At 36.6% G+C, this 16,577-nt stretch overlaps 1 protein-coding gene and 1 long non-coding RNA gene across 3 annotated transcripts; both read left to right on the plus strand.

Moving 5' to 3' along the window:
* Positions 1–10,487: 10,487 nt before the first annotated feature.
* LOC113353411 lies at positions 10,488–12,260 on the plus strand. The gene is made up of 5 exons (XR_003361274.1): positions 10,488–10,616; positions 10,847–11,094; positions 11,403–11,484; positions 11,951–12,086; positions 12,196–12,260. It is a non-coding gene; the product is annotated as an uncharacterized LOC113353411 (long non-coding RNA).
* Positions 12,261–12,390: 130 nt separating this feature from the next.
* LOC113353410 (cyclin-B2-4-like) lies at positions 12,391–14,875 on the plus strand. Of its 2 annotated transcripts, XM_026597015.1 has the most exons (7): positions 12,391–12,535; positions 12,641–12,817; positions 12,909–13,037; positions 13,365–13,454; positions 13,544–13,765; positions 14,125–14,365; positions 14,568–14,875. In XM_026597015.1, the coding sequence occupies exons 2-5, from the start codon at positions 12,677–12,679 to the stop codon at positions 13,631–13,633; spliced, it is 450 nt and encodes a 149-aa protein (XP_026452800.1). In that variant the 5' UTR covers positions 12,391–12,535; positions 12,641–12,676; the 3' UTR covers positions 13,634–13,765; positions 14,125–14,365; positions 14,568–14,875. The 2 variants fall into 2 exon arrangements, 1 of the variants encoding a protein (XP_026452800.1); XR_003361273.1 differs by lacking the exons at positions 12,391–12,535; positions 12,641–12,817; positions 12,909–13,037; positions 13,365–13,454; positions 13,544–13,765 and adding an exon at positions 13,953–14,023.
* The last annotated feature ends 1,702 nt before the right edge of the window (positions 14,876–16,577 follow it).

Here is a 16,577-nt window from a genome sequence, read left to right on the forward strand (position 1 = left end):
ACATAACAAAATAATAGATGAGAAGAATATGTATTTATGTATATATATTACCAGCCATTATCGCACGGAGATAATGTATATGCTAGATATATAACTATAAAAGGGAAAACTAAATTTTGCAACCATAATAGATGAGTCTTCTTCACTGCTACTTCTTTCTTTCTTACATCAACCAAGATCTATTTAGTTACCTGTAATAACATAAAAATGGAAAATAAACAAACAACAATCATATATACACGATCCATAATAAAATTTATCAAAAAACCTTAATTTCCTGATGATTTAGAAATATGTGAATAAATAACAACCTAAATAAACAATCACAAGAGCAAAACACGTTTTACGCCCAAAACATATGGTGTTTGGTTTGATATCGCAAAAATATTTGCAAGAATTAATAAGGGTATACCTTGATGTTGCTTCTTTTGGAACAACTGCAACAGGTGCATGATCGAGGATACCTACAAAACAAAATGACAAATATCACAAAAAATCCTAAATCGCAGGAAAAAGAAAAGAAATAACAACAAAATTTTAAAAAGCAATGTGGAAACAAAAGGGTTTGGCTAAAAATGGAGTTTGAGTTTGTTTGATTGCTTTATATAGAGACACCGGACCCAAAAATAAAATGATTTTATTTTTGATATAATATTAATTAATATCTAAAATTATCTGGAATTTCCTTTTTATTTTGAACATAATATTAAGAAATATCTGCATTTTTCCCGATTATATCCATCTATTGTAATATTTTTGGCAACCTCAAGCAAAGAAAACCACAAATTTACCTATTGAAGTATATTTTTTGCCAATTGTAATTGAAAGTATCTTTATTAGTGCATTTAATTTAATATTTTTTTGAATAAGCAATAATAAAAAGTATAATAATAAAATCAGGATATTCGGAAGAAAAAATATTATTTCCGCACTTATGTGCAATTTCTTTTTTTGTAGTTTTATACTTCGGATAGCCACTATTTTTGGATACTTGCATGTACTTGTTGCAATTTTTGTGTCTAAAAGATAGTATTTGGCATATTCTACATCTCATAGTGGAATTATTTTTGGTTTGTATTTACGGAATGAATAAAATTAATGTTAAAATCATTATTATTATCGCATTTTTCTACTAAAGCTTTTGTTTTTCTATTCTAAACTTTTTGTTTGATATCATGTATTGATCATCACGATTTTCTATTAATTATTTTGTATCTTTAATATTCTACAGGACCAACAATTAAATGTTTTAGCAAAGGGGAGGAAAATTCGAATTATTGGTATGTATCCACGACTCTAATTAAACATTTTTATTGTTAATTTGGGATATTGACTCATATTTGGTTCAATCATGATTTAGCTTCATTGTTGAATTGTTTTTGTAATTTCATTTGGAGTTGTAATTGTAAATTGCAATTAGAATTAGAATTTATTTAATTATGAGTAGTTTAGAACTATAATTAAAATTAGTTTCATTGAAATAAATGTAATTGAACAATGGACATTGGATTTTCTTTTTTGTATGATTGATTTAATTTGTGATGAAATCATGATTAATAATTCATATTTTTATGTGATTTTATTTTAATTTGTTTGCTAGACTAAATTAAAATAAAATTATTATGATTAATTTTTCAATATATTTTTGGTAATTTTATACGACTTTCTCAAGATTTAGCTGTTTTCGGAAATAATTTTTATTAAATATGATTGTCTATAAAATACGTTGTGGGAAAAAATATACCTTCTTGAATTTTATTTCCAGAATTTTTTACAATTGCCATAAAAATAAAAAATGGTGGGGCCAGAATCAACCAGAAGCTCCGATTAACCACGTCGATCAAAAAAACTGTATTGTTATACAGAGAACTCTAGTGCACCGTAAAACCAACACCTAGCAATATAGATGTGATGTGAAGGATGCCTAGGATAGTAGGACGGTCAAATGGTTGATGGGTATTATGGTACTTTCTATTTATTTATTTTTTCTCCACAAAATCTCTAAATCCAATGCTTACCCAACAACCTCATTTCTACTCTCCTTTGCCTCCATGGCCGCACCACCACATGAACTACTTCTCTCTCATTTACTCTTTGACCAACTCTCTGTCACCACCATTTTCCTCTATTAGTCCGAAGTTATTACCAAACATTACACTGATTTGATACCGTTGTAATTTTCATCAAATTTTTCTATTTCTAAGGCTTCTTTATTCTTTTACTTAACTCATCGTTCTTCTGTCTCTTTACTGATGGATAAATCTCCTTCATCGGCCGTTTTGTCATGTAATTTATGATTTCATTTCTGGAGTTACAGAATCAATTCTTTTTTTATTGGATTGCATTTGAGTTAAAAATGGTGAAAACTTGATCTGATTCGATCTTTTTCAATTTTCAGCATTATAGTCACCGTTTCACCCCCGGATAATATTGTTACGTATGTTTCTAAATTCAAAAATGAGAAAAATATTTTTTTAGCTTTACAGTTACAATTTTGCCCTTAAGTAATATTTCCATTTTTGACCGGAGCAAATAAAAGTAGGGGCAAAATGGGAATAAAAAATTGCAGCTTCAGCTAAGGGTAGTTCCCTTTACATAATAGAATAGATTTTTTAAACAAATAAGATTCCACGATGATTAAGATTCAAAAAATCCAACTACTTGCTTAGTTTACCCCTATATCTCATATTAATTAACAAATATGTGGTCTATCATGCCACAACCCTTTCGATCATAAGTTTAAAACTACCCAAAATTGGTTAAAAAGACTAAAATAAATAATTTTTGGGTGAAAAAGACATCTAAGTTTTTATACTGTTTTAATGGACAAAAATGTTAAAGTAGCCAGGATGTAAACAGTTTCATCCTACCCATTTTCAAATACTTTCTCTTATTTTTAATTTATATCAGGATGCATCCAGTTTCATCCTCGCTATTTTTTTAGTTTAAGCCAGGATGAATCCAGTTTTATCATTGCTATTTTTTTTGTCCATTTCACCCATAATAATTTTTACTCGTCCATTAGAACCATGTTTTAAAAATATTTGAACAAATGACTAATTTTTCGTTAAAACTAAGATAACGTAGCAGCTAATTTATCTAGAATCACCAACTTTTATTAGTTAAAGAACACAAACAAGAATACACGCGGCGCAAATTTAGGAAATTAATGTATATACCTCGGTCCTTGACCACAATATCACTAAAGTATCATCATATGAACCTTTTTCTCTTCATTTCATCAACTTCCTCTTATCATAAGAAAAGAGAGTCTCATTTAAAAAAAAAAAACAACATTAACGTGGCCTAAGATGAAACGGAAATGAGGCATGAAAACTTGCATTTAACCAAACATAACGAGCCCCTATCGCAATATCAATCCTCTATCTTTGTAGCCATACCAATCAACGGGTAAGGAGTCTTGGGTTATTGGTGCAGTTATCAAAGCCAATAGTATCGGAGCTAGGAAAATAAAAATAAAAAATTTATAATATACATAAATGCATACACATAACATCTGTAAATGTTTATTCTACAAGAAATTTATACTCAAGAATGCAGGTTTTTTATTTAAGTGGTAAACAAAAATGAAGTTACTAGCACCCCAACCTATTGTAATTTCCCTAAATAAAACAACATCCGAAATTTTTCTAAGTTGCTGAAAACTTGATTATAATGTATTAACGTGAGTGAGGATGGAGGAAAAACAAAGGTTAAGGCATAGAATTAACTTTTTTTTCGGTCTTCCAGTCACTTATATTTTGTTTGTATTTTTCGGATGAAGTCCTGCGATACATCTTTCCATCTTTTATTCAAATTTATTGAGTACTATATAGTTTTATTTTATTCTTTTCTATTTTTATAACACGAAAGAAGAAAAAGAGACAAATGAACGAACAAACAAAAGAAAATTCAAAAATTACATTAAATAATTTCATATTCGGATCGTCCTTGTGCGTTAAATTAGATCTTGTATAAACTCATTATTCGACATACCAGCGTGACGGAATAAAAAGATTAAGTAAACCAACTTTCCATTACTTTGCGATCATGATAACTCTCTGATTTTTAAGAATGATTATAGTTTAAGAAATTCAATTGTTTGCTTAGTTTACTCCAATATCTCTAATTAGTCAACAAAATATATAACTAATCAGCCTACAACCTGTCCGTTTATAAATTTGAACCTTAGATACAATGCAGCAGGTAATATGCCTAAAATCACCACCATTTATTAGCTAATTAGCACACACAAGAATACATCGGAGAACTTATATACTTCTGGTTCTTATCTACAAAGTCACTAATATGTCATTAACCATTTTCTATTAATATCATCAAATTGGTCTTATGACTCGTATTATAAGTAAGAAATGAGTCGAATAATAAGTAAGAAGTGAATCAAATCTCGTATTTGAAAGAAACAACACTAACATAGGAATACTCGTATATTCGGATGTAAGGGTTTGGTCTTTAAAATTTATTAAATATTTATATCCAACTTTCATCTTGTACCCTGTAACAAAAAAGACATTAACAAAAGACTGGGGGAGGGGAAGATGACCCATTGATACAATTCTAACAACAAATTCTTGATAATCATTTTTCTTATAATCAACATCATCCTTTTCAATGATAAACTTGAAAACCTTACGACTGAGACTCCTAGGAAGGATTACAGATGATAAACTTTTTCCTTTCATCTTGCTACTAGGTATATGGTCTTGTGACAGTTAGGTTATGAAGACAACCTACAACTGTTCCCTATACTGTAGCATTGTCTAACAAAGTACATCGTGCGTAGAAGCTCTAGCATTTTTAGCAACATGAGCGTTACATGGTTTATAATCAAGCATATTAGTTTTTGTCAACAATTCTAATGTTTAATTCTTCTATGTCAATAAGATAAAATCTGAATCCCTTACCACTTCTACACCCAAGAAATAACTCGGATCACTAACTCTTTCGTAGAAAACTCAGCACTCGGCTCTTGAACTAATTTATTTATAAGTAAATATGAATTAACATTAATAATGATATCATCAACATATAAAAGAAGAACCAAAACGTATCAAAATCAGTTATGCGATGAATATTGAATAGTCACAAATTGGCCTGATAAAGCAATATTTCAACAAAAAATTACCAAATTTACCAACCCAAGCCCCTGGGGCCTGTGTCAACCCATCTAAATTTTTCTTCACATGACTGACATAATCATAATAATCTGGATTGATAAATCCCGAGGTTGAATCATATATATACCTTCATCTAAATAACCATGTAAAACGACATTAAACACATCTAACTGCTTTATACTCTAAGAATTATAGATAAAATTAAAACTACCCTCACTGTTGTCGAAATAACCACATAATTTAATGTTTCAATATAATCGACCTCGTCTTGATGATTACACCCTTTAGCCGCCAGTTTAAAGTTGTCTATCAATAGTTACATCTGATTTTAACTTGATTCTATATATCAATTTACATTTGAAATCTAACAACAAAAGTATTATTATAGTTTATTGAACGTATTTTACTCAAACTTTAACTAACCGAAACTTTCTTGTTTCCTCTAGGGTCCTTTTATCTTAAATTAGAACTTGTATAAATTCATTACGTTGCTTCTCGATTAATCTCAATATTTCCTCTATTTAGGCAACAAATAAGACTCTAAAAGTAGATAAGGATGATTAAGGTTTAAAATATCCAACTATTTGCTTAGTTTATCCCAATATCTCATATTAATCAACGAAATATACAATCTAATCATGCCACGAACCAGATCGATCATAAGTTTAAAACTAATCCCCAACTTATTTCCATTTCTTGTCTTATCTCTAGTTCTTGTCCATAATATCACTATTGTATCATGAACCTTTTTATCATAAGAAATGAGAATCTCATTTATAAAAAAAACAACATTAACTTGGGCCAAGGACAAAACGGAAATGAGGCCATGCAAATTTGTATTTAACAAACCATGATGAGCCCCAATCACAATACCAGTCTTCGATCTGTGTAGCCAATCCAACTGACGAGTAAAGAGTAAGGAGCCTTGGGAAATTGGCGCTGTTATCAGATCCAGTGATGTCGGATTTTTATTTTTTTTAAACATACGAAAACGAATAAATGTTGTGTCAGATTAAATCGAAATAAAATTGGCAAACTCAAAATACTTGTGATCAAGATTCAAAATTGAAAATTATCAGCAGTTTTATTAAATCACAAACTTCTGATTGAGGTGGAAACCTCATAAGACAATATTATTCAATGATTTTATACAAATGAACTGATTTACAACTCTTTAAATAAAATATACCTCAAGATTTATTTTGAATCGGAACTCAAGATTTATAATGGGAATATTTTTTATTGTTAATGAAGAAGGTACACATGATCCATTTTTAAAGAAATTTAATAGCTCTTTCACATGGAACTCAAGATCCATTTTTGATAACTTTTTGATATGGAAGTATCGAGTTCAGGATCCATTCCATTCTTATAAAAAGAAAAAAAATCAAGATTTGTTTTTAAACAAAAATATTTTCAGTGATCATTAGTATTTCGATATTAATGAAGAAGATTCATGGGAGATTGAGAAAACTGAAAATTATAGAAGATAGAAGAAGAAGAGAGAGAGAAATTAATCCCGAAACCTGTGTATCTTTTTTAATTTTCTAACCAAAATTATAAAAGAAATAGAGTTCATTATCTCAGATAAGTCCCTCCAATGAGGATGGGAGGAATGTGCACCCTAGGATGCACAAAGTCACACTCCTCAATGATTAATTTAAATAATTAAATAGTGCGACTGTCCTTGAGTTTTAAATTAAGTAGAGCATATATAAACTAATTAGAAATGACGGAAACATGAGATTAAGTTAACCAACTTTCCACCGTCTTACTAGCAACAAAATTTTACTGTTGTTGAAGATGACTATAATTTAAGAAGTTCAACTATTTGTTTAGTTTACTCAAATATCTCACACTAATCAACAAAATATATAGTCTAATCAGGTGTTTGAGGGTGAAAACGGTTTCTGTTTCGATAATTTCGGGTGTGTGGGTGAGAAACGAATCTAAACCCTAAACAATGTACTGCAAGGGAGTACTTTAGATTCAAGAGATCAATCTGTACAAATCCGTCCTAAACCAAGAAATGGTCGTTCCAGACTTGCTTCGGTCACAAAGAGGAGGAGAAGGGTTGGTTTTGGGGAGGGAAGCGAAGAGAGTGTTGAGACCAGAATAGTTGATCCTGGAAGAGTAGTTGTTTCGTGAATTGCATCAGAAAGTGGGAAGCTAACAGATGGGAAAGTTAGCAAAAGTTTTCTGAGTGTTGTATGATCCTGACCAGAACTTGTTGTTTGGTGGATATAGGTAAGATCTATTTATACAAGTCGAAGTGAAACGTACTCTGGTCTCGTAAAAAATGTAAAACGGATGAGTAATGGGAGGAGGTGGTAACCGGTAACGCCTGGAATTGATGTTCCATAAAAGAAAACGTTTTACCATTACTCCCTGTTACTAACCGCCTCATCCTTATGACACTGTCTTGTAACGGGCGTAGTGTACGCCGCACGCTGTAAACCGCCAAACCAATACCCAATGAGCATCCCCCAGTTTGTGACATGTGTTGATGTCTCGAGTGTTTTCGTGGAAAACATGTAGCATGTTGCTGTTATTTGGAAAGTTGAGCTTGGGAGACTTGCCGGCTTGGTGGTGACCTTCGACGGTCGAGATTATGCATCTTGAGAGGAAGGGTATTGATTATTGCGACCCTTAATTTGGTAGCCAGTGGCATGAAAGCATGGACGGCCTGGCTTTAATATGGCCTAGTTTAGGCGTGGCCAAAAGCTAGGGTTTTGGCATTGTTTGGGCGCGACAAAAACTAGGGTTGTCGAGCCAAAAGGTTGCTCTGCGTTAGCTGGTAACCTTGGGAGGCTAATATCTGCGTCTTAGATGGAAATGTGGCCGTCGATTGTTGCAAGCCTTCGTTTTGGAAGCCGTGAAGAGAAGGCCGACATGGTATGGTTTAGGCGCAGCAAGGTGGCTGGCACGGCATGCCGTTGGCACATGTGGCATGGTCGGCATGCCTTGGCGCGGTTTAAGCGTGGCCAAAGGTTACCATGCGTTGGTTGGTTACCTTGGACGGCTAAGATTTGCATCTAAGATGGAAGGGTGGCCGTTGATTGTCCCACACCTTCGTTTTGGAAGCCGTGAGGGGAATGCCGGCATGGTATGGTTTAGGCGCGGTAAGGTGGATGGCACGGCATGCCATTGGCACATGTGGCATGGTCGGCATGCCTTGACGCGGTTTAGGAGTGGCCAAAACAAGGGTTTTGGTGTTGGGCCAAAGGTTACCATGCTTTGGTTGGTGACCTTGGACGGTTAAGATTTGCATCTAAGATGGAAGGGTGGCCATTGATTGTCGCACGCCTTCATTTTGGAAGCCACGAGGGGAAGTCCCGCATGGTATGGTTTAGGCGCGACAAGGTGGCTGGCACAGCATGCCATTGGCACATGTGGCATGGTCGGCATGCCTTGGCGCGGTTTAGGCGTGGCCAAAACTAGGGTTTTGGCGTTGGGCCAAAGGTTACCATGCGTTGGTTGGTGACCTTGGACGGCTAAGATTTGCATCTAAGATGGAAGGGTGGCCGTTGATTGTCGCACGCCTACGTTTTCGCATCCGTAAAGGGAAGGCTGACATGGTATGGTTTAGGCGCGACAAGGTGGCTGACACGGCATGCCATTGGCACATGTGACATGGTCGGCATGCCTTGGCGCGGTTTAGGCGTGGCGAAAACTAGGGTTTTGGCGTTGGGACAAAGGTTACCATGCGTTGTCTAGCGACCTTGGATGGCTAAGATTTGCATCTAAGATGGAAGGGTAGCCGTTGATTGTCGCACGCCTTCGTTTTGGCAGCCGTAAAGGGAAGGCCGGCATGGTATGGTTTAGGCGCGGCATGGTGGCTGGCACGGCATGCCATTGGCACATGTAGCATGGTCGGCATGCCTTGGCGCGGTTTAGGTGTGACCAAAACTAGGGTTTTGGCGTTGGGCCAAAGGTTACCATGCGTTGGCTGGCGACCTTGGACGACTAATATCTGCATCTCAGATGGAAGGGTGGACGTTGATTGTTGTAACCCTTCGTTTTGGCAGCCAACGACATGTAGCGGGGCCGGCATGGAATCTTGGTTGGCACCGTGGCGCGGCTGGCATGGTTGGCATGCCTTGGCGCGGAGGTGTGGCTGGCATGGCATGTCGTTGGCACATGTGGTGCGACTGGCATGGTTGGCATGCCTTGGCGCAGAGACGTGGCTGGCATGGTTGGCATGCTTTGGCGCGGCTGGCATGGTTGGCATGCTTTGGGGCGGAGACGTGGATGGCATGGTTTGCCATTGGCACGGTGGTGCGGATGGCATGGTTGGCATGCCTTGGCGCGGAGACGTGGCTGGCATGGTTTTCCATTGGCACGGTGGTGCGGCTGGCATGGTTGACATGCCTTGGCGCGGAGATGTGGCTGGCACGGCTTGCCATTGGCACGGTGGCGCGGCTGGCATGGTTGGCATGCTTTGGTGCGGAGACGTGGCTGGCATGGTTTTCCATTGGCACGGTGGTGCGTCTGACATGGTTGGCATGACTTGGCGCGGAGATGTGGCTGGCACGGCGGCGCGGCTAGCATGGTTGGCATGCTTTGGCGCGGAGACGTGGCTGGCATGGTTTGCCATTGGCACGGTGGTGCGGCTGGCATGGTTGGCATGCCTTGGCGCGGAGATGTGGCTGGCACGACATGCAACTGGCATATGCGGCTGGCATGGTTGGCATGCCTTGGCGCGGAGATGTGGCTGGCACGGCGGCGCGGCTAGCATGGTTGTCATGCTTTGGCGCGGAGACGTGGCTGACATGGTTTGCCATTGGCACGATGGTGCGTCTGGTATGGTTGTCATGCCTTGGCGTAGAGACGTGGATGGCATGGTTTTCCATTGGCATGGTGGTGTAAGAATTTAGGGTTTGGTGTATGAAGGTGATGTCGGTCAATACTAAGGGTTCTACCGTGGAACATGACACATATATATGTAAAAAAAAAGGTACCCTGGTAATTCTTACGTAGGCGTGTTGAATGATTCAATAAATGCGCTAGTGGCACTAGTGAAAAATGGATTTTTAACCACTTCCTCGGTTTTACAGAAACTACTGTTGCTGGGCTGTAGTTATGTACGGTGCCGTGACTCCCAGTAGTTTTTCTAGGAAAAAAATGGAAAACTTAAACCTGTTTCTCACACAGTTGTTCTTTAGAGGGGTATTTTTGTAAAAATTCTGAATTCAAGAACTACTGTGAGGGCTGGATTATTCTGTGGAAAGAGAAAAAGAAATCAAACCTTATCTCTTTTATCTCATCTGCATCTATCCTCTTCCATCAATTATCTCTGTCTGTTTCGCTTCATTTTTTTCTTTATCAAAACTTTAGTATTAGGTTTTGCGTCCTCTTCGTCTCTATCATAACAACATTAGATCTTGAGGATTTATTCTGAATCGGTGAAAAAGAGGTGATGATGCTTATCAACACCAACTGAAAACCAAGATTCATCTAAGCAAACTGAATTGAAAGGTAAGTATCATCTTTATTTATCGTTTCAGTTCAATCGATTAACTTATCCATCTCCAAATTGAAATTTCAGAAGAAAAAGAAATCGATCTCAGTAAACCTAAAAGCTTGATTACATCTCAGTTCTCTTTTCTGATTCGTTATCAGTTTGTGCATTTTTTCATACTTTTAATCCATTGGTTTCTTTTTCTTAGTTTTGTTTTATTGATGGTGTGTATTCTCTTTGTATTCAGGCACTAAAGAAGTAGAAAACTCCACCACCATCTTCAAATCCAACTAAAACTAATGGAGGCAAACAAAAGAAGAAGATCATAATTGGTTCTTCTTTTATGTTGGATTTAGGTCTTTTACTGTACTTTTTATTGATTTGTTTTTGTTTTGTGTGATTTTTACAGAAGTGGAGCTAATGAAAGAAAAATGAGAAGGTTAACCAACATGCTCATGTTTGATAAAGATAGGATTTAACCTGTGGTTTTGCTTTGTAAGATCATTACTTCAGCTAGTTTATGAAATATTATGCATATTATACCATTTGAAAAATATGGGTTTTCTTATGTTTTTAAATTAGGATCCTTGTGCTGGGAATTTGTGTTGTTACATCTTTGATTAAAATGGTTTCTGTGGTGCATCAGTTATCGCAATACTTAGTTCACCGCTTTCCAATTGTTTCGTGGTTGACATATTCACCATTGTGAGTCTCGTATCAAATCAAAAAAAAGTATAAAGTTTGCTTTTGATGCGTTTTTTGTTATAGTTTTGAAAATTTGTGTAATGGGATTCTTGATACAGGACATCAATATGATAAAGTGTGCATTAGCATTAATGAGTCATTCAAATTGGCGAAAACGCCTTGCTTTTGATCATTTCATGGGTAAGCAAAGCCTTTATAATCCTATTTCAGTTTGCTAGCTTGATTTTTGGGTGTATAATATTAGGAATTCTTTATATGTAGTTTCTTTATAATTTCTTATTAGGATGGACGTTAATTGCATCTGTGTTTGTCATCACAATGCTAATATCTCATTTTGTGGAACTGTAGATGCTTTTAAAGCTTTTATTATTATTATTATGTTGTTTGTCTGGTGTACCGATGGGTTAGCAGGTGCTTTCTGCATGACTGAATGACAGACAAAATATAAATCTTGCTCTAAATTGCAGTATGCAGGGGTTTTAGAAGCGCACACTTCGTGCAGTAGGACTGAAGCTTTCTTGGCATATTTATCTGTTATGTTTGAAGTTTGCATCCTATTCACCAGAGGGGTGGTGGCAGTGTGGTGCATATACTGTAATTTGCATACTTCTCATTTGAGGGAGATGCCTCTCTTGATGTGCTGCAGGTGGTCCATTAGCCTGATAAAGCAATTAACTATTTGACATCATCCCTGTTGGAACTAGAGAAGAACACCTCACCCTGTTGTCTTGTTATCCAAATATCAGTTGGCCCCGTTGTGTACATAGATGGAGTAGATGCTGGTAATCACGTGGGAGCACTCAATTTCTTTAGATTTATAGTTTTGAAGAGGTTTCATGGCATAATTTAGTCATTTCTGATGTATTATGTACTTTTTTAAAAAAAAATCAGGACATGGTGGAAGTGATGGCGTCCATGGATACATGTATTCCCTTGATGTTGCAGTCAATGACTTGGTATGTTTCACATGAACGCTGAAAATAAACGAGAATTTTATCTTGCTCCTTGTGATTCATTTAAAGAAAATTGCTTGAGAAAGTAATAATTGATTTGTGTTTTCTGTTGTCTGTTAAATAACAGAAAGCCTTCATTAAGAAGATGTTAGCAGAAAATTGTTTTTTTGTATAGAAATCATGGGATCTGTGACAAAAATACTTCCGTTGCTGTGCATAGACCAATTACAAGAAAGATTGTTACTCAAATTTCTAACCAAAACCAACCTTGTCAAGTGGTAATTCGTTTCTCTTAGAACCAAAATGTTGCCCAATAATCTCTTTGTTTAGATGTGATATACGAAATAGATTGGTTTTCCTTAGGTTTATTCAAATGTTTGCAGGAAACTAAGAAGCCAGTACAGAATTCATCAACGATTATGATTGAAAAAGTATCAAATAAGGTCATTATAGATGTAGATGAATATAGAGCAGATAGTTCCTTCTCCGATCCAATGTTTGTGAAGCACACTGAAACAATTATTGATGAAGTCGAAATCTTCGAGGATATTGACTTAATGGTATGATGACTTTGTGTTTTGTGTTAAGGGTTTGTTCCTTATTTTCTTGTAGTGGCAACAGTGTTAACAGTTCTATAATGTAATGTTGTAGGAAGAGGAAGTTGAGATGGAGGATATTGTTGAAGAACTCATTCTGGATATTGATAGTTGCGACTCAAAGAACACACTTGCAGTTTTAGATTATATCGATGATATATATGCTCACTACAAGAAAACTGAGGTTAGTCTCACTGTTTTCAACTCTTACTTGTTTCAATTTTGGTGTTGCATTGTCTGATTTTCCTACACCATTTACTCAAAGTGCACATACTCCATTTACTCAAAGTGCACATTTGAGAATCAAGTGCTAGTCTTACTTGCTTTAGTGACATTCTTCAATCTAAATACATTCAAATGCTTTGCCTAACTGTTCCAATTGAGAGTGTACTTTACCTTTACTTTCTTTATTGCTGAAATCCCCAAAACTTCAAAAGTAAGAATGCAAAAGTAAGATAGGGTAGACTTGTAGAGCCTGAGGTAACTTGACTGAACCTTGCCTGTTTTGCAGAATTCTAGCTGTGTATCTCCCAACTATATGGTTCAACAATCCGACATCAATGAGAAGATGAGGGTCATCCTAGTTGATTGCTTAATCGAGGTATACGAAATTTTGACATGATTTTCTATCTCCTAGAAAGGGTAAACAAAAAATATGCTAAGCATCCTTCTTGGTTTGAATCTTGACAGGTGCATTATAAATTTGAGCTCATGGATGAGACATCATTCCTTATGGTTAACATTATAGCCAGATTCTTATCCCACCAAACTGTGGAATGAAAGAAACTTCAGTTGGTCGGAATTATAGCCATGCTTTTAGCATGCAAGTATGAGGAAGTTTCAGTACCGGTTGTAGATGATCTTATTCTAATTTCTGACAAGGCTTATACAAGGAAGCAAGTTCTTTCTATGGTAAATGTTTCACTTCTAAGTCATATATCTCTTATCAAGTGTGTTTATTTTTTCCCAGTTTCGACATTGTGATTCTAACACTGCAGAAACATGTTTAGCATCCTTAGTTTTACCCAGTTTCGACATTGTGATTCCAACACTGCATAAACATGTTTGCAAGATAAATCGATAGTAAATACATTGAAATTCAATATGTCAGTTCCAACTTCATATGTATTTATGAAAAGATTCCTTAAAACGGCTCAGTCTGATAAGAAGGTTTATATAGTTAGTCTTCCATCAGATTAAACTGTTGATCCATAGTATTTTATGAATTTTTATAGCTTGGATACTAACATATTTTCTGCATTTTGAACCAGCTTGAGCTTCTCTCCTTTTTCTTGATCGAGCTATCCTTGGTTGATCATGACATGCTTAGGTTACCACCATCTCTGTTAGCTGCTGCAGCCATCTACACTGCTCAGTTTACTCTTAACAGGACTAGACATTGGAGTAAGACCACAGAGTGGCATTCATATTACTCAGAAGATCAATTACAATAAGTGATAACTTCTTCCTGAACACACCGAATTCCTTGTTTTTTCTTTGGAAATTCGACAGGTAGTGCCATTGTTATGAATGTACACATTTAGACGACATTTATGATTGTTTTTTTACGAGAAGCTAGTTAGATTTTCTTAATTTTAATATATTGGGGTTTATCTCATGGTAGACATCGTCAAGATATCAGATTCGTATTTTTTCTCCTAATTGAGAAACCATTTGTACTCCCCACTAAATATATACATTTTTTTTATCAAAGGATGGTTGCAGGTGGTTCTGGACTCGGAACAGTGATGGAGTGGAACACAAAGACTCCCTTGTAGTGGTATTGAGAGAATTTAGTCATGTTCAGTGGGAAAGTAAATGAAATTCCTAAGGCTTCGCAGCAACCTACTGACTGGGGTGTTGAAGGAGACGACGGAGGGAATTGATAATGGGTATTTCTGTTCTCCGCCTGGTGGTGGGAGAGATGGTGCTAGTGGTGGTGGTCATTCTGGGTCTGATTTGGGAAATAGGTCTTCGTCTAAAAGTTCTATATCAGCAACTATTGATTCTTCAGGGAAAGTAGGAAGTAGTAAATCCAAGTTTAACTTTGACACAGTTGAAGATTTGAGATAGTTGAAATTATAAATTGAATTCACTATTCAATAAATTCACTATTCCATACAAAATGAGTTTAAAGTCGCTATTATATTCAGTCTCGAAGTCATTATTAATTAATTCCCGTTTTTAGTTTTTGATTCAGTTGAATCAGCTTTGGATTCAGCTGAATCAATATCAATTTTTTTTTATGAAATATCATTAAAAAAACTACTGTTTCTGTCAGTTTTTGTCGATCTACTGTTAAAGAAAGTAGTTTTTTTTAAAGAATTCAACTTTTGCCAGACACAGTCGTTTTGGAAAAAACCACTTCTAGAATGCAGCTGATGGACACAGTCGTTTTTAGTGATATTACTTCATGTCCTGACAGTAGTTTAACTTCCATTTCCACTAGTGTGGTCCTAGTGACGTCATGTCAGATGTAAGGTTTTACGATTTTAACCCTAAGCTAAAAACCACCATTAACATTAAGTCCCCTGCTTAGCTCGGAACATGAGCATTGTTGCGAGGTAAGCATAAGATGGTGACAGGCGAGGACAAAATCGAAATGACAAGTCGTGAAAAGATGGTCAAGAAGACCCGACTAACCTTTTTCGAGAGGTAAGGATAGTTCGTGATTCTCGTGTTGGCGGCCTTGCATAGATTCTACTTGTGGTGTTGCTGGCTAGACCGTGAAGTGGTGAGATGTAGATTGTCGGCTTGGAATAGGAGCCGCAGGCGTTGTTCGACTTGGAATGGAGGAAACTGGCTTCGATCAGCGGAATGGTGGAAACTGTCTTCAGTCCGCAGAATGGTGTAAACTGGTTTCAGAACTTTGGCTACCAAACGATGGTGATGACGTTAGAACTTCGGTTATCAAATGGTAGTGATGGCGCTTGGAAACTTTTTCGAAATCAGGGTTTGGGATTCCGAAACCCTAATTAGCTCTCCTTACTAAAATCGTTGTTGAATTCTCGTACGAACTCGGATTTTGAGGGTCCGCCCCTCCATCTGACCGGAAAAGAATTTCCTATCTCCTTACGAGGAAATATTTAGATTTTGAGCTTGTTTAGGAAGTGTAAACGGACCGACAGTGAAACTCAGGAAGAATTCAGGAGGGATATTGCGCGCCCGTGGTAGCATAGTCGCGCCGAGTCATCGGTTCCCGTTCATGGAGAAAGAAGGGAACTTTATTCTGTGCAAAACTTTAGAAACTTCGTCCATATGAAAAGAGGTATTGACCTTCTTCTGTTTTCTGTTTCTCGTTTGTATCCGCGCTTTCCCCTGCAATGTCTCTCTAGTGGATTCAAACTCCATTGCATTCTTGGGACGGATGGAATATATTCTCGGCAACGATCATGTCAGGGTTAATCTTTGAGATTGTGGTTGCGGTGTCGGTCCATCCTCGGCTTTAGGTTGTTCTCTGCCTGGACCTTCTGATCGTGATGATGATGTGATGTGAATGCTTGTATGGTCGAAAACTTCTTGCGCCCCCGGATGAAATAGGGAGATGTTCCGTTGCCGATGTGTTTCTATCAAATCTTCCAGGACTTTGTTCCAAGCGACATCCTTCGAACCATTTTTTGAATCTTGGACTATCGTATGGAATGAGATGTGGTAAGAAGTCCCCAGTTATACTTCGGTTTGATCCGATGGCATGGATGAATATGTGAATGTATCTTTGTGGCGT

This window comes from Papaver somniferum, chromosome 2, assembly GCF_003573695.1.
Source record: "Papaver somniferum cultivar HN1 chromosome 2, ASM357369v1, whole genome shotgun sequence".
Taxonomy (NCBI): Eukaryota; Viridiplantae; Streptophyta; class Magnoliopsida; order Ranunculales; family Papaveraceae; genus Papaver; species Papaver somniferum.